The following is a 25,527-nucleotide window of genomic DNA, read 5'->3' on the forward strand; positions in this document are numbered from 1 at the left end:
ACGACAAATATAACGATACGATACAATAAAATTTAAATAACAATCAAAATAAATATCGTATTTAAAGTAACAATACGATACAATACAATAGTTAACAATCAAATAATTATAAATTATTATTATTTTATTCCTTTCTCTCGCCACTTCGAAATTTCTAATTTATTATAACTCTACAAGTATCACTTCAACCATGAAAAATGTCCACCTCTTATTAGCGGTGGAAGTTGATTATTTAACAAACTTAATTAAAAAATTATGTTGCTATTACGACATATAGTTTATTTTTTTGTTGTTATTTCTTATTTTGTAAATGTTTGCTGTTTAATCGTGTTTATTTACATGGTAAAATAATTGTTTGTTGATATTTTACTCTTGTTATTTTTGTCATTTATTTGTTATATTATATTAATGTGAACAATGTCTTTTCACCAATTGTAAAGTAAAAGAAATAAAATTAAGAAATGGCAATTTTAAAATAAAGATGAAATCAAATTGTGTAAATTTAGAAATCCAAACAAGAACATTAAATTTGCTAAGTTGTTAGAGTTTATGTACAGTAACCAGTTAGAATTTAAATTTTGTAAATCATCTACTTAACATTTAAGTTTTTTATTTATTTTATATATTTAGTGCACCGGACTGCTGCCCTTTTATATATTTGTTTGGATGGTTGTTATTATTGTGTTGTATTGTCACTTTAAATACAATATTTATTTTAATTATTTATTAAATTTTATTATATTATACTATTAAATTCTTTGTTATATAACGATAAAAAAACTCCTTTTATGTAACGACCGGTTTGATGGAGTCATGTTGTTACATTACTTTTTTCTCATCTTGTCCTTAATATAATTCTAATTACTCTTTAACCTACTTTTAATAATTACTCTGCCCCATATTCTACTTTTTTAACAATATTGTAAGCTTATTTTTTAAATTGTTGGTATGTGACATTATGAAACGACAAAAATTACACAATCTACTCAAACATTATATTATTAAAATAATATAGTATAATATAGTATAATATAGTACAGTGCATTAAGAAACAATGTGTAACAACCATCCAAACAAGCTGTAAGTTTTTTCCAATTACGTAACAAAGCTGAAAGGAAGCTGTTTAGAGGAACCCGATCATCCAATGCAATTAGTGCTAAAACCTACTTAATGAAAATGCGAAAGATAAAACTGCCAATTTAATCCTTTATGCCTAAAACTCATATTTTATGCATTTCAATTGAAACTTAAATTAACTAATTAATACTATTAGTACTTGAAAATGTAGTTCAAAGGTATTACACCATCTAGAGGCTATGCAATTACAAAAACTCGAGCTTCAACTCAATCGGAGTCGGACTCCTTATCAGCAGAATCATGCTGTCTAGGCTGGGCTTGAAGTTCATTCATTAATTCCTCATCTGATTCCTCACTTTTTCCAGCCAACTTCCTTTTCAATATGGCTTCAAATATTGATGGGAATGCTTCTTCGTCTCCTTCAAAGAATCTATCTATCTGCTTTTTTAAAGCTGTAATAATTCGACAAGAAATCAATTTCATATATAACTTCCATCTTTGTTTCAATCCTTTCTCAGTAACTAAAACAATATTACTTCAACCTAATTATCAAGGTGCTCAGAATCAGAATAAATAACTAGTAATCAAAACTTCAGTAATTGAAATAAATCTAACAAATTAAAAACAAGCTGCGGAACTAATCCAAACTAATAAAGATTGAAACTTTTGGTAAAAATCACCTTTATTGCTGATATCATCTTCGTCTTGAAGGTTATTGTCATCGGTATGACCCGAATTTGATTCAGCAGGCGGTTGATTAGGGTTTTTGGATGTGAAACGTCTATAGATGGGCCAAAATGAAGAGGTAGTAGGGTAAGCATTCGATGTTAACAAACTGCGCGAACAGAGAGAAACACTTCTGGCGAGAGATCGTTGCATCTCGATCTTCTTCGCGATAGGGTTTTAGGAGGGGTTATTGTTCTTGAGCTTCTACGAATTTCCTTACCGAATCAACAATGTCATTTCTTTACCCAAATGAAGAACTCAGTAAAGGGCCATTTGGCTGAAAGCCCAATATGATTGTGACCCATGAAAAGATGGAGTTCGGGCTTCATTGATACTTTACCTTATTTGGGCCTAGATGTGACTAAAAATTTTGGGAATACTAAACAGTGTAGCCATTCCCAAAAATAATAGCAGGCAAAATGTATATATTTTTTGTATATTAATATATAATATGTATATATATATATATATATGTACTAGTTTCTGGATACGTGCGTTGCACGTCTAATCATTATGTAGCTTGTAACTAAAAAAAATAAATAGAATAACTATTAATTGCATACAAATTCCAAAACGTTTTGAGTTAAAAACATAACTTATAGTATACAAAATATTATTTGTAGTTGTATTTTTATTATTTTATTAAGTACATAAATGTTATTGGTTATATCTAATTTAATAATTTTTTATAAACGATGCTCCTCATGATCGTCTCTGTTGAAATCTAGTTGAATAAATAAATAAAAAAGACCATCCAACTATTGCTAGGAAAATTGTTCATCTTCCTTCTTCCCAAATATCTTGATGGAGACCACCTTCCGTCCCAATTTATGTGCTCTTTTAATATAAAGTATACTGCAATATATGAATGAGAAAGTAAAATGATGAAACATGTTTACACAATATTTTCGGTGATACATAAAGATTATTTGCACTAAAAAGTAAATGGTCTGCTAGACTTCTTAAGCTCTACCAAGATGAATAAAAGATAAGCCATGAAGATCTTCTTCAAGAGCGTGTTTTAGTTGCCCTAATTTTGATTGATACTCATCTAATGTCGAGAAAAAACTGCTTAAGACATATGAATTTCGAAGAATTACTGAGAATACTTGTTATCCTACAAAAAGTTTTAGAGTTTAAAGTTATTTCTCAAAGGTAAAATTAATTGTGAATGCCAAAGATGAAGAGAAGAGACGACGTGGTGAAGATAGCTGAGTAGAAAAATTTAAATTGGCCAAGCTATCATTTGATAAATTCTCCAAATGCACATACAACATTAAAGAGAAGACAAATATGAAATAAAATAGCAGCATTTGACTTTAACTCACCTAAGTCAAACTCCCTAATTGCGTGAAGAGAAAACATGTTAGTACTTAGCACCATGGATTTTGCTTTCCATAAAAGATCCCAAAGTGCTTATTTGACTTTGGTGCACATCAATCTAAGTGCAAAAAAATCCAAACCAAGCAAAAGGAAGAATTTCATAATGTTAATGCCAAATTAATGGGAATGACTCCAACGAAAGAAGGCTATAAAGCCACAAGTTTATCTAAGCAATCATTGGATTTTCCTTTTTCACCAATGTAACCTCTGCCCCTTCGTTCCCCCTGTATTTCTTGTGTTTAAAATGAAATGAAACTATTAATTGCTACATTAATATTTCGTAATCTCCAACTGTAAATTCTTAACATATACATTCTCAAACTTTGCACACTGTACATATTTTATTGTTGAATGAATTATTAATTACCATTAACATGATAAAGGATATTTATGATGAAGTGTTTTTACCTTTTTATACAATAGTTTAACTACAATAAGAAATTATTTATTTATTTACTAAGGGTATAAAGGTTCACTAATTTTTTATGGATATTTTAGTAATTCAACTTTGATTTAGGGGCTTCCCACTTATAATATAGTATGATATAGAGAGAGACATATATTTTGTATATCTAGCTAGCAGATGTAATTATATTTGACTGACTTGGCCAAATGTGTAACTTGCCCATTAAAATTGGATAATTACTCATTTGATCCCTCAGTTATTGGCAACTCTTAGTTTGATTATTGTCATATTTGGTTAAGCGGATTTAACCTTCAATTATTAAAAATATGTATTTCTTATCCCTTTATATAAGTAATATATTATATTTTGATTATTTTTAGAATTGAGTAACAATGCAAATTTAGCATAGCACGTGGATAATTGAATAGTTCAAATTTTACTAATATGTTAACTTCGTAAAATTTATTAGCAAAGGGATCAAAAGTTCACATCTCAATTGGTTGAATGCTGAATGTCACCGGTAAAACTTGTGCCTTAGGCCCCAATTTTGTAGGCCTCTATTTTTTTAAAAATAATTTATATTATATAGGTATATAGGTATTTAAAAATAGTATTTCAGTATAAAAGTAGAATTTTTCATATAAAAGGAAAAAGAAAAATACAACTTCACATTTTAAAAAGTTAGAAGAATAGATTTTCAATAAAAATATATATTATAACTTTCTTGTAAAGATTTAGGCCTCGTATTAAACTTGAGCCGTCCCTGTTGAATATGCTTAGTCAAATATTACAAGAGCCAAAATTAAAAAAAAGAATTCAGTATTTCAGAAACTGAAAGTCCAAATCTCGGTAATGAAAAGATAGACACGAGATTTTGCTCTATTGAATTTGAGTATACGTAATTTGCTTTCCACTGACCAAGCTAGCAATAACTCACAAGTGTACCCAACTTAATTGCAACAACAGAAATTAGCAAAAAGATTAGCAAATGTAGAAAAAGATTAGCAAATGAAATCAATTAAGCAGGTGCAATAGAAACCTTGTCAACCTCAATAATATAGTCAAGAGTAGCAGATGGAGGAATTTGCAATCCCGTTCCTAAATCTGTTCCTTCTTCACCAAATCCCAAATTAGGAGGAATAATCACTCTTCGTTTTCCACCAGCTTTCATACTTTTTAGAACATATTCTATACCTTCACAAATTCCCTTACTATAAGGCCTTGATCCCATTACTAATGCCAATGGCTTCTTCTTCTTACCATCACCACCAAATGTATCCACAAATACTTCTCCACTGCCTTCTACACTTCCCTTCACATCTATCACAACTAAGTCTCCTGGCCGTGGAGTTGCGCCGCCGCCGATTTTCAGTTCATAATATCTGTTACAAGATTCATGTATTTTTATATGCAATTAGAACTACTGTCAAGAGTATCAGGTTAATTTCACGTCCTATAATAGTAAACTTTACTCATTATTATAATAAAGTCATCTTGACGGGTAAGTTTTGTTGTTATAGTAATTACTTTACTATTATAGTGCGTAAAGTTCAGTTATTTATATGCTTAAATTTTTTTTGGTGATTTTTGAAGTTATAGTGGGTGAAGAAGTTCAATTATTTTACTGTAACAAATTAGTTTTGCGACTTTACTATTATGTGATTATAAAGGCATATTGTATGATGAGAAAATAGGAAACCATGTCAAGTACCTTATCCCATTGGGCAAGACCACTTCTTCTTCTTTCTCGACAACCCTGACGATTAGATAATAGAGGAGTTAATTTTTTTAGATTAGATATGGATGATTATATAGAGAAGAAAGCATATGAAACAAATAAAATGCGGAATTACATATGATGTAATTTTACCTTGTATTTGTTTCTTGTTGAGACACTTCAAGGCGAGTCTTGATTTGCTCAGAAACAACACCAAAAGCAAGAAAACCAGCCCAAGCAAGTCCAGCACCAAGGCCAAATCTCCTTGTTAAGGAAGAGGCAATCCAATCAGTAGATTCTGCAGTTGTCGATAGGCGGGCAGGTTTACTACTAGGCTTTTGCTGCTGCACATTAGCTGCTGGGGCAGGTGATGGAGGCTCTGAAGAAGTTGCACTTAGATTTTGAGATGGTGGTGGAGTTTGTGGTTGTGGAGGTTGATTTGGTGGCTGAGGAGGAGGAGGGGTTTGTGAGGATGAAGAGAAGTTAGTTCTGGTAATTGGGTGAGACACAAATGGTGGTGATCCAAAGAAGGTTGCCATTTTTTGGATATGATATGAGCATATGATAAGACTAGCTGATATTTGTAATGACTTAAACTGCATTCAGTAGTATATGGTCCCTACCTTATCCTTACATGCCTCATTTTTTTTCTTTTTGTCCGGATCAACTTGTGAACGTCTCGAATATTCCATCGGATATCTATTATTTCTTTTCAACGAAAGTACCGGGTAACTTTGCGACCAAGATTAGGCAGATAGAGAAAAACACCTATCATTTTTTATCTTTTGAAATTTGAACCTTTACTTTCCGTAAATATCATCATATTTCATTGACAACTACGCCACACCCTTGAAGCATTCTCCGGCTTGAAAGGTTTGGAAACTCTAAGTGGCCAAATCATCAACACATCAACAGGGTAAATTAACAATTGATGATTAACTAAATTTTAAATCAAAAGGGAAACAAAAAAGAACATGATTTTTATTTTATTTTTTAAAAACAAAAAGAACATAGTAACATCTCTGCTTCTGCCACTGGATAATCAAGCATCTCAATTTCATTGCTTTTCTTTCGGCTTCAGTATGAAGAATTTGGAAAATATTCTCAATCACTCTGTAATTACAACGAGATCCCTAAAATGAATATACATGAGAGAAAATACACAACTTTGAGGACTGTGGGTTGACAACTGCCAGAAAACAAAAGCAGGAAAAAAGAATCACAATTGACTCAATATGAAGTATATGTCTGTTGACAGATCCTTTGGCTTCCTTCAATTTCTGGTTGAGCAAATATGAACATGTCTTCATTTCCAATAAAAGATAAAAATTCCGTTTTCCTTCTGTCCTAAACCTGTTGTGCTGCTGGATCACCCAAGTTTGTTTATGACCGGCCCTTTTCTTGACCTCTGTTCGCCAGTGGTTTTGGTACTTGTGAACTGTTTATAGGCTTTTGCAGTGGTTTCAAAGCAGCCATAATCTCACCAAATGAAGGCCGTAACTTTGGATCTCTGCACATAAGCAGGAAAAGCAAAAAAATATATAAGATTTTTACACCAGCAAAACCGAAGATGACCTTGTATCCGCACACAGCATGTACTGTATTTTGTCATGCCTGGTGCTTTGGTACCGACGTCATCTATAAGTGACTCACTCCATCTTTTTTTCTCTCTTTCTTATAAGAGTGGTGTCCAGGAAAACTTGTATACACTTCACATATTCCACCTGGTTTTACTACCCCCAGCACAGGTACCATACCAGGTAACTATGCCCGCCAAGGCTTTGACAAATGGGAAGAAATCACCTAGTGTTTTTTGTCTCTGCAGGGATTTGAACCTGATTTCCAAGGTTTGCACCCATTTCATTGATCACTAGGCCCCACAATGTATTTGGACGAATTAGAAATGGCTTCCTGCATGCCATGGTCGTACGCTCTTTTAAGCCGCTACACCCTTGGGTGCAGGATTTTCAGGTATTCTCTTTTAGAAAGAGTCATCAAATTACTTAATTGATTTCATATAGTAGGTTATACAACTATGATCTCCTTGGTTGACTTTAAAAGAAGGGACTCCAACCATTACATTATCTAAAAGTACTAAAGTAGTAAACCCAGCCATGTACATTGACACTTTTGAGGTCAATTTACAACGAGTCAATGACCAAGCACCCTTGCTCTTTATAACTGTGTTACTGTGTAGATATTTTTTTTTTGATAAGGTAAAATTTTATTAAAAGGTACCAAGATGGTACAAGTGTCACTGTGTAGATATTAACAGAAGCACTGAACATTCGGGCATTGCCCTACCAGCACTGTAAGGGTCACCTACGTGCCTTGGTTACTGGTCTACCACCGACAACCATATGATAAAGAAATGAGTAAAAGATAGCGGAGGAAGCTCAAATAGGGGCCGAATGACTGAAAGATAAAATGTTCTCACGTTTGCCAGCATTTTCTGATGATGTCAGCAATAGCAGGATCCATGTCATCTGGTATGTCAAGACGGCGATGCTGAAATCCAACTGCACCAACAACTTGCATGGGGTTCATTCCTCCCCATGGCTGCTGCAGAGTACAGAGCTCCCATAGTATGACACCGTAGCTATATACATCACATCTGTACGGCATGATATCATGGCACAACATCAACAACCATTTGTAGGATTGTTCTGATTCTTGCCTTATATGATTTTGTTTCAATTAATACATCTTTATTAACACTTTGAATAGGGTAATATGGTTTTAATACATACTTTTCATTTGAAGGCTCATTTCTCAGCACTTCTGGGGCCATCCACTCGGCCTGAAAACAAAAAGATGCAGCAGATTGGTAGTTGATGCAGAAGGACCGAGTAAAGCCAGCAACAAGAGTCAAATGTATAAATTATAATGCATCAAACTCTTGCAGAGAATCATGATGCAGAAACTTGCCGAATTGTACCAAATTATACGTAATACATGAATAACTTTAATTGAGAGAAACTTCACAAAAGCAGCAGTTCCATTACCTAGTATTTTTTATAAAAGTAAAAATTTACTAATGTGGGAAGACTCACCGTAAACAAGTGCTATACAACAGTCCATACCCTAGTATTCTAACAAAGACCAACGTCTTGCAAGTGTTAATTTTCTACCATCAAAACTCTTATCATTTTGTCAAGCACAAGCTTAACTACAGAGTCGTCCAAGTTAATTACAATATAGCAAACTTATGTCTTCTGGAAATTGACAGATTCAGTAAGGATATTCCATTATAACTGCTAATTCCCGAAATATTTCAGCAGAAAGGGAAAATTTACATATGATATTATGACAAACAGCAATGCATGCAATATGAATAAATTTTTCCACCTTTATGAATACTATAACCACTATATAAGATGTGAAGCTCCGCAAATAATGGAAATCTACAGAACTATATTTATGCATCAAGGTTTAAGAGAAGATGTGGAACGACATTAGAAATAAGCAAATTATGTCATTTCAGAACAACCTCCCACTATATATGTTTAATTACTTCATTCAAAACTAATACATAAAGAGCAGGAATACTACTTCTGCAACAAGTTCATCATGTGCCCAGGTAACAAGGTAAAACCTTTTTCACAACTTCAAGATTAAGTTTTGATGATATTGGAAAGGACTAAAATATGTAACTGGAAGCCTAGATACATGCCATAAATTTAAGTTATTTTGAATCATGGATCACAACGACCACCTTTTTGAAGTAGAAACTTGGCAATGAAAACATCTCCAAAAGCCTGAAGTGTTTTAAGACCAACAGCATGCTATCTTCTACAAAAGGGCTGATATAAAATGATGTACAAAAATTAGCTGTATGCATGACTGGAACATTACAAGTTCCATCAAGAAAGGCACCATAATGAAATAGAAACAAGAAGCACAGTACGGAGAAGAATATCAAGCTTTGGAGAATGTCAAAGCATATCGGCAAGATACGACAGCTAAAAGAATGTAGAAACTACGGGAAATGAAAAGACTAAGGTTGAAAGAAGCATGTTCCGAGTAATTGAATCAAATCCCTCCTGCTTACCGTCCCAGCAGTTGACCTTGAAGAAAGAAAGGTGCTGTGCTTCATTCTTGATAACCCAAAATCACATACCTAGAGTCACAAATAGTTATGCGTTACATGGGAAGTGATTGAACGATGCAGTATCATTCCTAGGTTTCAAAGTTAAAGGACTCCACCTTCACCACCCAGTTCTTATCCACAAGGAGATTCGGAGACTTTAAATCACGATGAACTACCATAGGAGTGCAATTGTGTAGATAGTTCATGCCTCGAGCCTGTTAGTTCAATAAATCATATGCACTAGAAAGTCACCATGTAATGTAGAAGGTTTGAACCAATGGAGAAGTTGAAAAGAGAGAGAACTGGAGCATACAGTATCAAGAGCCATCCTCAATCTTCTCCGTTCATCCAACTGATTGTTGGGCCGATGAATTAATCTGTACAAACTACCTCTGCAAACCAAAAATAATTTGAGTTCAAGCATTCAATTGGTTAAGTCTCAAAACCGCAGCTGACAGACAAATTACATTTTAAATTTTCAAGCTTCATAAAGGCAACAAGAAATACTGCAAAACTTAATATAATAGTGTTTTGATGTACCTATGAAGAAACTCGGTAATAATTGAAAGGTTTGGAGGACGAGTAACAGCTCCCATGAACAGGACTACATTAGGATGCCGGAGTCTTTTCATGATCCACACCTTCCAAGGCAATATTGAGTTCCAGTAAGATTGAGATCTTCATTTTATGCTAAATAACATATCAGTTACCAGGATTACAGCAATGGTTACTGACTTTGTTAGTGAAAGAAACAGATTACAAATGGTTAAATGCACAAAATATATTTGCACCTACTAGGAGGCAAAAAACTATGAAGAATCTTAGCTAAGAAGCCAAGCAATTTAGTAAAATCACTTAAGATACTGCATCATCAACAGTTCGAATCAGGCAAAACGGTCAAACAATTGAACTCACTGGAGAGAACTTTCACCAGCTTTGGATGATAGAGAGGAACTGTTAAAAGAAATGAGTGCATATCATCTACTTAGGACATACTGTCAGTTCCTTACCAAGAGCTACAAAGCAAGAAGAGCCTAGAGGAACGATCTAGCTGAATAAACAGCGAGCATGAGGACATGTTTTCATATAGCTTTTGACTTATATGCAAGAAAGAAAGAATCAATTTAGAAAACAAACAATTTTCTGACAGCATGAAATTAAAAATTTAAACTCAGTTAAAGAAATAAAAATAGATCTGAATAAACATTGGTAGTATGCAAGGGAATAAATTCAGAATCATTGAACATATTTACATGATCATCAAACAACTGAGAAACGCGAAGGTGACTTGATTCAATCAGTTAGTCTGCTAATGTAATTCCACCCTTTTTTCGTTTGATATGGTAAACTCCTCTCTCAGCACCCCTACCCAGGAGCCAATGGTGGCCCTTTCCCACTTTGCTCCCTTGGTGGCTTGAACACCCAACCTTATTATTGAGGTCTTCACCACTAGGCTGTCCTTCTCTTATACCATCAGTTGATACTTATAACTTAAACGCAAGCATTACTTTCCGCCAGTATCCTGTGCTGGACTATAATGAGTCAGTGACTAGGGCATGAATTGAGCTAGTCAATAGTACTAGGGCATGTATCCCCATCTTAGTGTTCTTAGAATCTTTACAGAAAATTAGAACTTCCTTTGGCATTTATTCATTAGCTTTTCAAAATTGTGCAATGGCTTTCTAAAGATTCTGAGGCATGCATCATCAAAAAGAAGAAAAAAAGATATCTGAATATGATAGTAATGCCATGAATGGTAATTTACAAAATTTGCCGAAAACCCAGGGAAAATGGGTCTATGTTGGACAAGAAACGGTATACCTCACTCTTAAATTCTTCAAGGGATTCACCAGTTATATCTTGGTCTAGGAATTTCTTCACAGCTACTTCCTGAAAATAAAAAAGTTCCACATTTGTATTAGTTTAAGTTGGTGACAATCACGAAGGCTTGTAAGAGCAATCTATTTTTCCAATTTACAGTTGACGCAAGTGAAGAATGACTCAACAACAACAGCAACAACAACAAACACAGTAAAATCCCACAAGTGGGGTCTGGGGAGGGTTGTGTTTAAGCAGACCTTACCCCTACCTGGTGAAGGTAGAGAGGTGGTTTCCCATAGACTGAAGAATGACTCAACAACCCAAATATATATTTTAGCAACAACCTGAAGTTAAAACAAAATAAACAGTCCATACCAAACTTAAGATATCAGCTAATCCGCAATATCTATCAGTGACCATGAAATCATGAAGAAAGTGACCCAGTCGAACATTTTCCCGAAGAGGCATGGACATTCAAAATTTACAAAAAAGAAAAAGGAAGAGGAAACTTCCAAAAACGTCTATTACAATGGTGACATGCTAAACAAAATGTAATTCATAGTGGACACAGTTCTTATTAGTTTATTTATTTATTTATTTATTTATTTTGGGGAAAGTGTACGAAGATTCAATAAGTTCAGGAAGAGCAAATCTTTTTTTGTAATTGAATTATTGTCGACAGCTTTGGCTGACGCATCTATGTTGAACCAACTTAGAGCATTCATTCATGTCCTCAGTATACTAAATCCCACATCAGGTATATAAAGGATCTAATAAGGGTTTATAAAGGTCTTTGAATGCCCTTAAATACCCGATATGAAATTTGTATATCTCCAACACCCTTCAGCACGCGTGAGAGAATAGTTTATCAAAGAATATGAGGGTCCAACTCAAAATTTATGAGGATCCAACCCAAAACTTCAAGTCAAAGAATATGGAGTAGCCTAAGGCATTATAAACTATTTGGGACTCTCCAAAGCTAATGTGGTACAAATATATCTCCAAGAAAACAGAAGTGTAGATAAAGCTTGGCAGTCTTCAAAAACTAAACATACTAAGAGCCCGTTTGGACATAAGAAATTTTTCCCTTTTTTCCAAAAAAATTTCACTTTTTTTTCGAAATCAGCATTTGTTCATAAATTTTTCAATTTTCACTTGAAGATGCATTTTGGAAATTTTCGAAAATTTGAAAAACTCCAAAAAACTGTTTTTCAAAATTTTCACTCAAATCACTCACAAAACTTCAAAAACAACCCAAAATTATATTCATGTCCAAACATAACTCTAAATTTCAAATACCATTTTCATTTGAAATTTTTTTTTCCCTATTTTGGAATTTTACAATTCTTATGTCCAAATGCCCACTAAGAATCTCCACAAGTTTCAGATGCCCTATATCTCTCTAAGTTGAATAAACAACTTGCATCTAATAATTAGATGATTAAGAAAATTCTAGCTCTCAACTTTTGTAAAGGAAAAAATGCAAAAATTCATTACAGAAAAACCTAAAACTAAAGAAAGAAATCTAATTGGCACAAGTATACATAAACTTACAGTTCCGTGCCATTCTCCACGATAGACCTCTCCATAAGATCCTGCAACAGGAAGATAGTGAAACTATGAAAATGTAACACAACACAGATTTTACCTACTTTATAGAATCTTCTACAGATGTAAATATATAATGCAGGTCAATACCAAGTCCGATACGCTCACCCAAGGTGATATCCTCAAATGGAATCTCACAATCTGAGACATCATCAAGTGTCACATCAGATTTAACACTATCATTACCGGTTGACCTATCTGATATTCTTTCATTCTCAGAATTCACCCCTAATGCCTCATGCACTTGATCACCACTACCCCGCTGCTCATACACAGCACCATCTGCATCTCCATCAACTCTTCCAGAGTCGATTAGATTAAGGAAAAAAGCAGGACTATCTGGTGAATCAGAAGACGGCTCCAAGTTTTCATATTGCTTAGTGACAGCTGCAGTTGTTGCTACCACTGCTGCAGCTGTGGCTGTCACAGCAGCTGCAACAGGGAGATCAGCTTTTGAACCATACGTGGTCTTTGCTGCAGCAACTACCATTGAAGAGGCAACCACGGCTGCTGCTACCGCTGCAGCAGCAGCAACAGGCATGTTTTTTGTGAATTTCACTGCAGCCAGTTCAGAGTGTGGAGAAACTTGCTGCCCACTATCAAATGGCCCACGGGGATTGCCCTTGGACATAACATGATAAGGCAAAGGGGGCAAGAAACTATTACGATCTAGATCAGCTTGACTCTTGTTTTTCTCAATCTCATCGCTCCCCTTACTTTCCATATCCTCTGGCCCAGATTTTCCCTCCACAGGGGACACATCCAACTCCTCTGTATAGACTTCAGTGAACAGATTTGGTGGTGCAACAACCCCACTTTCAAGTAAAACATCGTGAAGCTTTTGAGCTAGCTGTGGATTCTCTTTAGCAGCATCAATCATGTACTGTGAAACATCCGTAACTTTCATTCGCCGTACGGCCGGGGAGCTAACACCTTCAGTCCAGGAAGGTGACCTTGCATGTGTATAAGAAGATCTTGCATGCCCAGTCCCGGGTGAAGTTTCCTGTCTTTGCTCCTTCTTCACGGTCCAAAGCTTTGTAAATTCATTAGAGGAGTTATTGCATCCTTTCTCAGCTTTAATCTGCTTTTCAGAATTATTACTAGAAGATGGAGACTCATTTCCTGTGCTGCTTTCCCTGAACCTGGATCTCCTCTCTGCCGTTCCATACTCGGAATGATCTTCTGACGAACAAGCAACCCCACTACTAGAAGAACCACCCATATGAGAATCAACATCTTTGGAAGATGGACTGATGGAGAGGATAGATTCCTCACAGTCTACTTGTGTTCCAGATGTATCAGAGGGAATAAGTGTGCCAGGGTCTGCCATCAAATCAACAATATATTCCCTGCAAAGCACGTGACTTTGTAAACAAAAGAGGAAACTTCGGGAAGAGTAATTATATCCTAGAACAAACTTTTTTTCCAGGAAAAATTAAAATTTTAGTATTTATAAAATTGTTAAAAAAAAAAAGCACCAATCTAAGCCCCAAAGGCTACATATATGAAAGAAAAAACAAAATTAAAGGTTCTAAATTGATCACCTTACTACTTTAAAGAAAAGTTGTGTATTTAACTTGTCAAAAAAGAGACGTATTAGCAAAAACCAAAGAAGATTTATCCAGCAGTCTTGCTTGAATGTTTAAGATACCCTTGCTTATGAAAATGCTAACTGACTGTATACCAACTAAGTTATGAAAAAATAGGAATCACAAATGAAATTATAAAATTCGAATAAGAAAGAAAGAAGATTAATGGTAGGAACCTTCCATCTTCAATCTTTACATAATTCATTGCAACTTCATCTGACCCTGTGTATTCTTGCCCTTTTACTAATCGACAAGGGAGCCCCACACTATCAGCCAAAACCTGCACACATTTTCAGAAGTACATCAAATCATAGCCAAAAAGAAAGGGCACGGTTGACCATCAGCACAAGCCAAGAGATAAAGACAAAAAACAAATCATAGCAGTAACAATAAACAATTTTAAGAAGTTAAGAACTACATAATGGGGTGAAACCCAAAACCTTTATCAAAGGAGGTGCTATAGTGAACCCCATAATATGTTCTAGATACATGAGAATCCCAGCTTGACTAGTCCCTGGGACAAGCTACAGGATTTAGCAGCAAATCCACATGTCATTTAGCTATTTTCATTTCTTTCCTTTTTCTGGATCCTTACTGGATTAAGAGGAAGTTTATTTTTTCTTACTGGATTTCTGGATCCTTTTTCAGTATGTTTTACTATTTTCTTTGTTTGAAGGAAAATACTCATACAGACATGTACACACACACAGACACACACACACACACAGAGATATAAAATAATTTTTTTGAAGCAAATATTGGTTTTCCTTCTTAGGTGAGATACGTGTTACCATTCTCTTTGCTTATTTGAACAATATAATTTGTTTGACCGAAAATACATTGCACAAATAATTAAAAAGATGACAAACAATATCTAACTTGAGAAAGACAAAGGCATGGAGATCTAAGCTTTCTTACTTAAGAGAAGGGAAAGGCAAGGAGCGAAAGAATCTTTTTTCTAAGAGAAAAGCTAAAAGAATTCCACCTTGAATGTTTGGTATGATCTAATTCCTTTCATACCTTTTCTTATTCTTTAACTCTTGAAAACAAAAAATACTGACTTTCTAGTCTCAAAATTGAGATATGCAATACTAAAACACTTCTCAACAAAATAAAGAAAAAGTTGGCAGAATGTGCTAGCCATAGGCGTAACGGAATAAATTTATTGAGTGAGAGGGTATGGAACCTAAACTTTAAAAACATGAGTGCATGCAAGCTCTGTTTTCTGCAATTTCACTTTTTAAGTCATTTTGGCTGGAACATACAGTCAGTATGAAGCCTGATTACTTTTTGGCTCAAAATTATAATGAACACAGCAAAGGTTCATTTTAATCAAATCTGTCGAAGATGAGGGGGATAAAGTTAAATATTCATAAAGCCTAACAAATTACATGGGACAAAGGAAAACGGGTCAATTAGTTTTGTGGCCCATTACAAACTTGTATTTAGTTTTATGACCCCATCTCTTTTTTTACACATGGGAGATTTGCTTTTACACGTGAGAGATCTATCTTTTACACGCAAGAGATCTAAAAAAGACATTTTCTTAAATTCAATATTGTAAAAAGCCATGAAGGCCTAAGATAACAAGGGAAAACATACTCTGAGTTAATATCATGCATCAAACGGATCAACAGACATGATATTTGATATGTAAAGTTACTGATAAGTGACAAGGATATCATGCAGACACTTGCCATTGATTCTCCAGTAAAGACGGAGATATATCACATATGCACAAACAGCAGAAAGAATAGATGCGGAATGCTGAACAGAACATGGGGGACATTACTGGATTCAACTCGGATTTGATTAAGGCACAGCATACTTGAATTGATATCTCTATGAAGGACGGATATAGCACACCTGCATACAACAGCAGAAACGATGGATGTGGAATGCTGAACAGCATATGGGGAGGATGTACTGGATTTAACTCATGTTTGAGTCAAGTACTTCAAACAAAGATTTAGAATCATTCAAATAAAACTGAACTAAACTCGTCCAATAGCGTATCCATGGCACACTTCTATTGTTCTGCCTAAATGAGCTCCATCTTTTATATTAAGATAGTATGCTCTCTATTACAAAACTAATAAGTTTTCTCAATGTGTATGTAGTCTTCGCTTGATAAAGCATGGGTATCATCACAGTCGTGACACAACTGTGAAAGTAAATTAGGCTTCTTAAGTAAGATAAGGTAATTCAAATATCTCAAGGTCATAGTCAACCAGCACTCCTTCCTTGACCAAACAATTACATATGAAACTGCTGAGTTTTATATATTACTCGTATATATAAAAGTGTATTTTTAAATATTTTGAAGGTCAAAAGAGCTTAGTACCTTGAATAACAAAGCACGATGACGAGCCAGACCAATGGTCAAAGAACCCAGAGGCAAAACCATGCTTCCAAAAGTGGCCTTTAGATTATAACTAAGACTTCTCCATGCTACTAACATGCTGTCAGGATCTCCAACTCGACCGCCCATGTGTTCAGAAACTAGCATAGCAAGCGTCTGAACCAAATTGCCACCTGTAAAATCTATGGATTCTGACCTGACCTTGACAGACATCTCTAGAGCTTTTTGTTCTAGCTTCAACAGCTTAGAGTCAGCAGCTCTATTAACAAGGATGGCTTCCCAAGTGATCTGGTCTGATACTGGTGTTCTTTGTAGATTGACAAGGGAGGGCATTTTTGAGGAATTGGACTCTGTCATGATCCCATACAGATCATAAAAACCATCCAGGATCTCGTCGTCAAAGCTTAGAGCATTGTAATTCTGTAAAGCATTCATAACTCTATAATATGAGATAATTCGTGTGTTAGAGAGGAATATGTAATCGAAACATGGATGTTTTCTGCAAAATAAGCATCGTGAGTTGATCAAACAGTAGAGCAAACACTCCACAAACTAATTTCTCCAAACATTAGACAACTGAGCTTTATAAAACATTTTTCTCTGGCTGTGTTAACTTATTTTTTTTTAAAAAGAAAATGATTACAAAACAGATCACCTACAGTTACTAATAAAATGTGCAACAAGAAAATCGGAGAAAACAGAAAAAACAGGAATGTGCATGGTAATCACTCTGACAATATAATAGGAAGAAAAAAAAACTTGTGTCTGAACAATAGCCTTTAACGGTGAATGCGACTTGGGAATAACACTTCAACGCATGCCTATCTGGAATGCATGTTAAATACAAAAGAAAGATTTGATTCTTCTATTGAAGTATATCCGAACGTTCTCTCGTCCGGTTTACAATTTTAGTCCTTTCCTGATTAATTGTAATTTGTGGTCCAGGATTGTTAGCAAGGGTGTGCTTCTATCTTCTTTCAAATCAACGGCATTGAAATAAGAAAACCAGGATTATAAGCGTGTTTTCTATAAAACATGAGTTGAAACTTCCCTTTACTATACTCCTTCATTGCTCACCCTTTAATATATCCATCGAGCAAGTAACTGCACTATGTTTTCTTTTACTTCTCAGATTTTCCATGAACTTCACTGCAGCATTTAGGAGTTGTGTATTTAAGTAACAATTTCCTGATGAATTCTTGTATTGCTATAACATCTCCCTTCTTTTTCCTTTTTTGATAAATGATAACATATCCATGTTTAACAGGTATATTTACTACACCGCATCAGAACACACTATAGTACTAGTATTTCAGTGTCAAGGCATCTTCTGTTCCATGTAATGCCATCGAATTATACTTCCGTGTTGTTATGTTTCAACGTCTTCATAATTTTGAGCTCCAGCTAGTTTGAGACCATAAGAAGAATGAACGGCAAAAACCTAAGCAATTGATTCAGCATTAGGGTTTATGATCCAATAACCAACAGCTTGAGGAATGCCAAGTACAATCAACGGCGACATAGTGTCGGTACCATTATCATTATTTGACAATAATGGCTCAATGAAGACTGAATTTGCTTAACAGCAACCGCATATTAAACACCTGTTCCAGCAATGCTTAGCTGAAACCAACCGCTGTCCAACCAGAACAGTATAACAAGCTTGATCACCAACACACAAGAATTTATATTGTCAGACTTTAAGTAATTCACTAACATGCTGAATCCCTGTTTTTGGTGAAATTAGGTACAAAAGCAGCATATTCAACTCAATTAGTTACCGTGAACTGAATGCCAATTAATGCCAAGAGTGGAAGCAAGCTAAATAAAGCAATTTAGAAACAACCAAATAGATGAAAACAAACTTACCCAATATCTATAAGCAACAATTTCAGCTGGTGTATTCTCTGGGGCACAAGAACCTAAACTTATCTGTTTAACAGCTTCAATCTGAACTGCCTCAGGATCTTCCCTTGCACTCAACTCCAGAGCCATTTGTATTTGATATTCTTCTTCTATATCAGGTTCCCTCGAATTGCTGGACTCCGAATCGCGCCTTACAGTATCTAAAGCAGCATCTAATCCACTACTACTAGCAGAATCACAAGGCTCCATTCTATTATTATTCCCTCTACTCATATTTGAAGATGATTGAGGACTAGGGCTATTATGCCTATTAGTAACTGAATTTAACCATCCTGAAATAGCTGAAAAGGGGTTATTATCAGGGGATGAAACATCACTCAATCTCTTGGTCTTTGCTGATGACGTTGACCCTTCTGAATCCACTGATTCATTTGGCATTAAATGGAGTTTCTTGAGAAGATTTTTCATCTTATCTTAACTAAAACTCTGAACAAAGTGTTAAAGAAAAATGAAAGTAGGCCATAAACCTCTCCATTGTCTCACTCCAAGCATGAATCTCAATACCAAAAATCACAATAAACAACAAGTAGTACAGAGTTTAAGCTCCTTTAAAAAGTTCAGGTCAACATCCAAGAACCCAGCTGGCAAATTCAAGATAATAGAATTATCTCCTTGTTGGATGAACAAAGACTCAATCCTGAACACAATTTAAGAATCCAACCCGGTTGATTTCTCATATATGCACACATGTATTATGTCACGAGATAAATATTCTGTCTACAGACAGAAAAAAACATTCCACAATCGGGAAAAAAAGGTTTTTCTGTTAATAACTTAGTAACAAGACCAAATCAAGAAAAAGGGGGGAACAAAAATGCAAGAAAGATGCTGGATTGCGCGAAGAGAGAGAAAGAAAGACTGGAGTTTATATCAAGAATGACAAATTCTATACTACTACTAGTAGCACTAGTCATGGGAGTAAGTAAAAGCGAAAAGGGGGTAAGTGGTCAGTTGGGAAAAGGGGAAGAGGGAGCAAAAGACAGCAAAGACCAACAAGTGGGAGTTGGCACATAGTAATAAAGAGAGAATGGCCCCCACTTCATATTTTTGTAGCACACCACCCTGGCCTGGATTTCCCAGAAAACCAAGGTAAAACGTTTGTAATGTACTACTCCTATATTAATCGTACATTATTACTATTATAAACAATTTTGCTACGATCCAAAACCAGCTTGCCTTCCATTTTCACCTGCCATTAAAGGTTGCGATGGTATAAATAGGATTTCCTTAATAAGCAATTTTGAGTTTGAAATTTTTGAAAGAAAAAAATGTATTTTCGTTTTAATAAATTTTACGTTGTGCGAATTTTAATAAACTCCTTAAGACTATGATGCTGATGCCGAATACCAGATGAAAAAGCCGTGGAAATCGATAACGGGTTCGAGTCGTGAAAACAGCATCTTGCATAAATGTAGGGTAAGACTACGTATGACTGACCCTTGTGGTCCGGCTCTTCCCTGCAGAGGCGGATGCACATTTATCGAAGCGATGTCATGCGACAACGCTTCGTCGAATTCTTTTACTAAATATATGTATTAATTCTGTGAGAAAATGGATAAGTAGAAAGAAATAGCACCATTTAATATAAATTGTCTATTGATGTATTGATTATGTGCTTGATTTTGCTCTAAAAAGTTTGAGATTCGAATCTCAAGTAGCACATCTTTTTTGCAAATATTTGAGAGAATCTATATGGTTAAAAATTGTGATGAAATAGAATTTAATTCGTGACTTTTTTCAATTTAAGACTCAACAAAGCTAATAAATTAAAGTAATTTTTTATCTAAAAATATAATAATTAAAACTATTATTCTCGTTCTTCTATAAATTTTAATACCTTACAATAATTCATGGGTATGTCCATGCTTCTTCGGATTCAACGCATAGCGAGAACGGGAGATAGTTGGCAACTGCAGGATGGGCAATGAGTCAATAAATTCTGCGGTGAGTACACGCAGTGGTACACTACCACTGAATAAGCAACTACAATTTCGATGGGTACATCTCGTTTTGTGCAAACGACTACTCATCCTAGGAGTATTGGCATCAGCATTTTTGGAATAATTTTGTTATCGTCTTCTTTCAATCGTTTAAACTAAAAGGACAACTTATGATTATGAATTACTAGTTTCTCACTCGTTAGTGGAAAAGGACAATGTATCACGGAGCTTAAGTTTTATTTGGAGTGCATTTTACACATTCAAATCTCTTTACAAAATAATAAGTATAAAGTAATGAAAGATCAAGTTAGAATCAAGCAAGATTTCATTGAATGCGTAAATATTTTAACACTAATAGTATATGAGGAGTTAATTTTAGAAAAACGGTAGATAACACGTTGGAGTTGAAAATTATATTGACAACAAAACATAATTTTTATCTTTTCCGTGTATACAATTTAAAATTATAATTTCAAAAATTCTCTAAAATGAGTCAACTTTTAATATTTTACCAATTCATCAGTATTTAATATCGACTTTTACATGTGTTGGCCAAACTTTCAAATCTGTTTACTTTAAAAAGTATTTTTTGTTAGAAATATTATTTGAAAAGGTACTTTTCAAGAGTGGCAATTTTTGTTCAGCTAAACAATTTAAAAAATACTTTTGTAGATATTGGAGCAGCAATTTATGCTTTGACATACTTTCAAAAATTACTTATAATGAGAAACTATTTTTTTCAACTTTGAACAAGGAATATCTACTACTAACTAAAAGCACTTATTTTTTTTCTAATATATTGGGCAAACACTTCACTTTTATAATATAAGCACTTTAAAGAAAAACACTTTTTTACTTTTAGAAATTTAGCCAAACAAGCTAGTATTAAATTAGTAGTTATTCTAGTAATATGTTTTCCAATTTTGTATTTTGTGACAAAGCAATAGCAGATAAAGGAATATAGGAGATGAACATTGTTTACCTTTTCTAATTTACTCCACTATTCTCCTTCCCCTCTCGTATGCTGAGAAAAACTAAAAATCAATAACAATACCTCAATCTCAAGCTAGTTGGATAAAAATATTCTATTTGAATCTATAATATTTTAATATTATTACTTGAGAATTATCACTCTTGAGATTCTCTAATATACGCTTGTGGTTATATCTCTAACATAGTAAGAGTTTCTTTAGTAAGCACTAGTTTACTATAGGTATATGTATGCGATTTTTCAACTTCCATTATTTTTTATTTGTTGGTAGATCTGTTTGATTTTGAAATATTCTAAATTTTTTTAGATAACTTCTTTCTTTGTGACTTTAGGTCTGACTCTTCTAAATAAAACTTGGATCTTGAAAAAATATCATTAATGGCATTTATGTGAAAATTATTTCAAATTAAGTTCAAGAATAGCAAATCCATTAGCAAACTTCTTTCCAAACAACTATTGTCTGTTTGCTATGGTTGAATGGAAGAATAGTCTGTAGTCCTCCACCGCACCCTCTCCTACTTTTAGCATTAAAGATTGGTTTTAATATCGCCAACTTCTTCCACCTAATAGTACTCCGGTTCTTTACTTTATACTATAAAGTAATTTTCCCCAAAGGAGACATAATTTATAAATATGTCTCCTATTCTCTCATCTCCCAATAATCTGATGAAAGGAAAATAATGGTGGAAAGAGAAGATGAAAATGACCTTAATATAATTTGAACAGGAGATGCTTTATTCTACTCATTATATTTTTCTATGAGAAAAATATATATGTGTGTGGTTGTGAAAATCCGAAAATAATGTATAAAATGACAATGATATGTGGTAGCGTGCACTTTTCAAAGGTGTGCTACTATTAGCTCCTTGTGGTTCAGCTAGTCTATGCTTTAATAATTTCAGCTGACTATCATTTGTTGGTTTTGAAAGGATGTTTGCTTTTTATCATAATCTTGGGTGGAAGAAGGCAAAAAATAAATAATTAAAGTACTCCTTCTTTCAAAATATTTTTATTTATTACCTATTATGACCCGTAATATTTTTCTGTGTAATTTTTAAATATATAGATTTTTTTTTAAAATTCTATCGGATTCACATCGAAATTGTGTACTTTAGTTCTAGTACTCTAATAGCCTATTTGGCCAAGCTTCTTTTCGGCGAAAAATGTTCTTATTGGTTAAAAAAAATCCAAATTTAAGGTGTTTGGTCAAGCTATTAGAAGGAAAAAAATATTTTTAAGTAAAAGCAAAAGCAGTTTTTGAGGATCAACAAAAAAATAGTTTCTTCCCATAAGCACTCCACTTAGAAGTACTTTTTAAGAGTTTGTCAAACACTAATGGTTGTTCAGAAGTGCGTTTCAATTTAATTAGTCAAACATAAATTGTTTCTTACTGAAAGTTTTTAGAAAAATACTTTTCAATATAAGTTGATATTAGAAGATTCGCAAAACAAGGTATTAGGCTTCCCACATGAAGTGGAAAAAAGAAATACTACAATCAAACCTCTCTATAACAATATCGTTTGTTCCGAAATTTTTTGGCTTTTATAGTAAATGGTTGTTATACACCTATAACTACATTTGGAATTTGAATATATGGCTGTTATAGACAAAAATTATCCAAAAATTATTTTTTTTTCTTTTTTAATGTTGCATATAAAGGTAAGAAAATATTTAAATTCAAAATCTCAAAAGATATGAATATTTCACGAATCAAATGCTAAAGGAATCTACTATATTATTAAAAATAAAATCATAACTAAACGTACAAACATTTAAACTCTAAGGTACACAATTAAATCTTTCAAGATTGATGAATGAACTCCATAACTGTAGCCTGTTTCGTAGATTACAGTCTCTTACTAGCGGTATAACGCTTGAATCGGCAAAGATTTGCATCCAAACTTTCAGCAAAAGAGTATCACGTGCAAATCTCTTCAAATAAAAAAGTTAGGGAACTTTACATATTTGTCACAATTTAAAAGAAATATAACAAATTCGTAGCATGAAATTTAATATTACAGTTGTGGCAGAAAAATATTTATATTTGTAGCACACAGTTCCATTAGAATAGAAATATTAATTATTAATCTCTAAACATAAGCAATTTGAATGGAAAGTCAATAATTCTTTGTACAAAAATCTGCCGAAGCCAATACATTTTCTAAATTTGTTCCATTCATTTTCTTTTTAATTATCTTTCTTAAGTTTTTCTCTTCCTTCTTTCTTCCCTTCTTAACATAAATATCTTACTTCGATAATAATATACGTTAATATATATAAAATGTATATAAAAAAATATATATTGAATTAACACATATAAAATATACATAAAAAAAATATCTTCAATTAAGATGACACTTAGACATGTGAAATATACATAAAAAATATATCTTAAATTTAATTAAGGTGGCATATAAATAGAGCGCGCGCGCGCGTGCACACACACACACACACACATATATATATATATATATATCCTGAATTAAAATGGCACTTGACATATAAAATATATTTGAAATATATATTAAAACTACATCTTAAAATAAGATGGCACTTCACAAATAAATATACAAAAATTATATACATAAAAATACATTTTGAATTAAAGTGATACTTGATATACAAAGTATAAATCAATACATCTTGAATTTATGTGGTATTCACATATGCATCAAATTTTAAAAAATAGAGTGAAGAAGATGAATGTTGGGTTTAATTTTTGTAATATGCTAATAATGAAAAAAAAGTGCTCTTTATGAAATAAATAATAAATAATGCTATTTTTTAAATAATAGTTAAAAGGGATCAAGTGTGTAGAAAAATCAAAAATGGTGATGTGCATATCTTTAAAAAATATGAATATATTACGTTTACATATTATTGGCATTTGTCCAATATAAAATATATCATGCGTAGATCTTCAAATAAAAAAGAATGATATGCATATCTTCAAAAAGTATAAATAAATCTTTTAAGTATCTTTTGGCATTTTTCTAATGAAAAATATATCATTTGAAGATCTTCAAAAAAACATAACGATAATGTGCATATTTTCATGGAACGTACTATTATCTTTAAGATATATATTTCTATTATAAGTTTTATATTAAAGTTATAAAATATTTTATTAAAATATTTAGAATTATTATTAATAATAATCTTAGAAAATATATATGGCTGTTATAGAGGGGCAATTTTATAAAGAGCGTACTGTCATAAAGATGGTTGTTGCTGTTATAAGTAGAAAGTTGTTATAGAGAGGTGTTGATATCCAATTTTTTCCTCATATTTTCTAAAAATGCATATATACTTTCAACATGGCATATTTGCATCATCATTTAGTTTTAAAACCTAGGCAAGCATTTTCTATAATTTTTTATAATTTTTAGAGCTTTTAAATTGATTACTTGAATAATTATTAATTACTCCTTTAAAGTATTTGATGATGACTTAACTACTTAAAGTTACTATTTTCGTACCTATAATACATGTTTCAAATATTTTACTTCATTTTATGTAATTACATTAATATTGTTAAGCTATTTGCGTAGTTTTGCATAATAGCCTATATTTGTACATAAATACTCTTTATTTATATTACTTGTGTTAAAATAGTATTTTATATTTTTATAATACAAAGTTATTATTGTTAAGCATTTCAGTATATAAATAATATTTTTACTTATTTGTCAAGTATTTTTATAAATTATTTTCGTATATTTAAATAATAGTCTAGCTTTAAACTAATTTTTTGAACCAAATTGGCCCAATATCTTTAGCCCAACCCTTGGCCCAAGACCAAACGACCCCTTAGTTATAACCCGGTCGGGACCCGGTCCGCGACCTGCCCGCTTCTCCTCTAATCCTGGCCGTTGATCATTTTGATCAACG

General features: G+C 33.3%; 3 protein-coding genes across 5 annotated transcripts; all 3 read right to left on the reverse strand.

The window, feature by feature from the left end:
• Window positions 1-1,240: 1,240 nt before the first annotated feature.
• On the reverse strand, window positions 1,241-2,088 carry LOC107819303 (uncharacterized). Its single transcript, XM_016645404.2, has 2 exons — window positions 1,758-2,088; window positions 1,241-1,529 (listed from the first exon to the last, which is right to left on the reverse strand). The coding sequence occupies exons 1-2, from the start codon at window positions 1,954-1,956 to the stop codon at window positions 1,345-1,347; spliced, it is 384 nt and encodes a 127-aa protein (XP_016500890.1). The 5' UTR covers window positions 1,957-2,088; the 3' UTR covers window positions 1,241-1,344.
• A 2,376-nt stretch (window positions 2,089-4,464) lies between these two features.
• LOC107819302 (peptidyl-prolyl cis-trans isomerase FKBP17-2, chloroplastic) lies at window positions 4,465-5,880 on the reverse strand. Its single transcript, XM_016645403.2, has 3 exons — window positions 5,463-5,880; window positions 5,304-5,348; window positions 4,465-4,974 (listed from the first exon to the last, which is right to left on the reverse strand). Exons 1-3 carry the CDS (start codon window positions 5,846-5,848, stop codon window positions 4,611-4,613), a joined length of 795 nt encoding a protein of 264 aa, XP_016500889.1. The 5' UTR covers window positions 5,849-5,880; the 3' UTR covers window positions 4,465-4,610.
• Window positions 5,881-6,344: 464 nt separating this feature from the next.
• LOC107819304 (putative serine/threonine-protein kinase SIS8) lies at window positions 6,345-19,820 on the reverse strand. Of its 3 annotated transcripts, XR_001655696.2 has the most exons (14): window positions 18,649-19,820; window positions 16,762-17,199; window positions 14,594-14,697; window positions 12,919-14,177; window positions 12,775-12,815; window positions 11,221-11,289; window positions 9,940-10,040; window positions 9,713-9,791; window positions 9,516-9,614; window positions 9,361-9,429; window positions 9,025-9,112; window positions 8,060-8,109; window positions 7,747-7,923; window positions 6,345-6,819 (listed from the first exon to the last, which is right to left on the reverse strand). XR_001655696.2 is itself a non-coding variant. In XM_016645405.2 (13 exons), exons 1-13 carry the CDS (start codon window positions 19,111-19,113, stop codon window positions 6,693-6,695), a joined length of 3,078 nt encoding a protein of 1,025 aa, XP_016500891.2. In that variant the 5' UTR covers window positions 19,114-19,820; the 3' UTR covers window positions 6,345-6,692. The 3 variants fall into 3 exon arrangements, 2 of the variants coding, with proteins under 2 accessions (XP_016500891.2, XP_016500892.2); XM_016645405.2 differs by lacking the exon at window positions 9,025-9,112; XM_016645406.2 differs by lacking the exon at window positions 9,025-9,112 and having other exon boundaries at window positions 16,762-17,218; window positions 18,649-19,689.
• Between the last annotated feature and the right edge of the window lie 5,707 nt (window positions 19,821-25,527).

This window comes from Nicotiana tabacum, chromosome 4 (genome assembly GCF_000715075.1).
Source record: "Nicotiana tabacum cultivar K326 chromosome 4, ASM71507v2, whole genome shotgun sequence".
NCBI lineage: Eukaryota > Viridiplantae > Streptophyta > Magnoliopsida > Solanales > Solanaceae > Nicotiana > Nicotiana tabacum.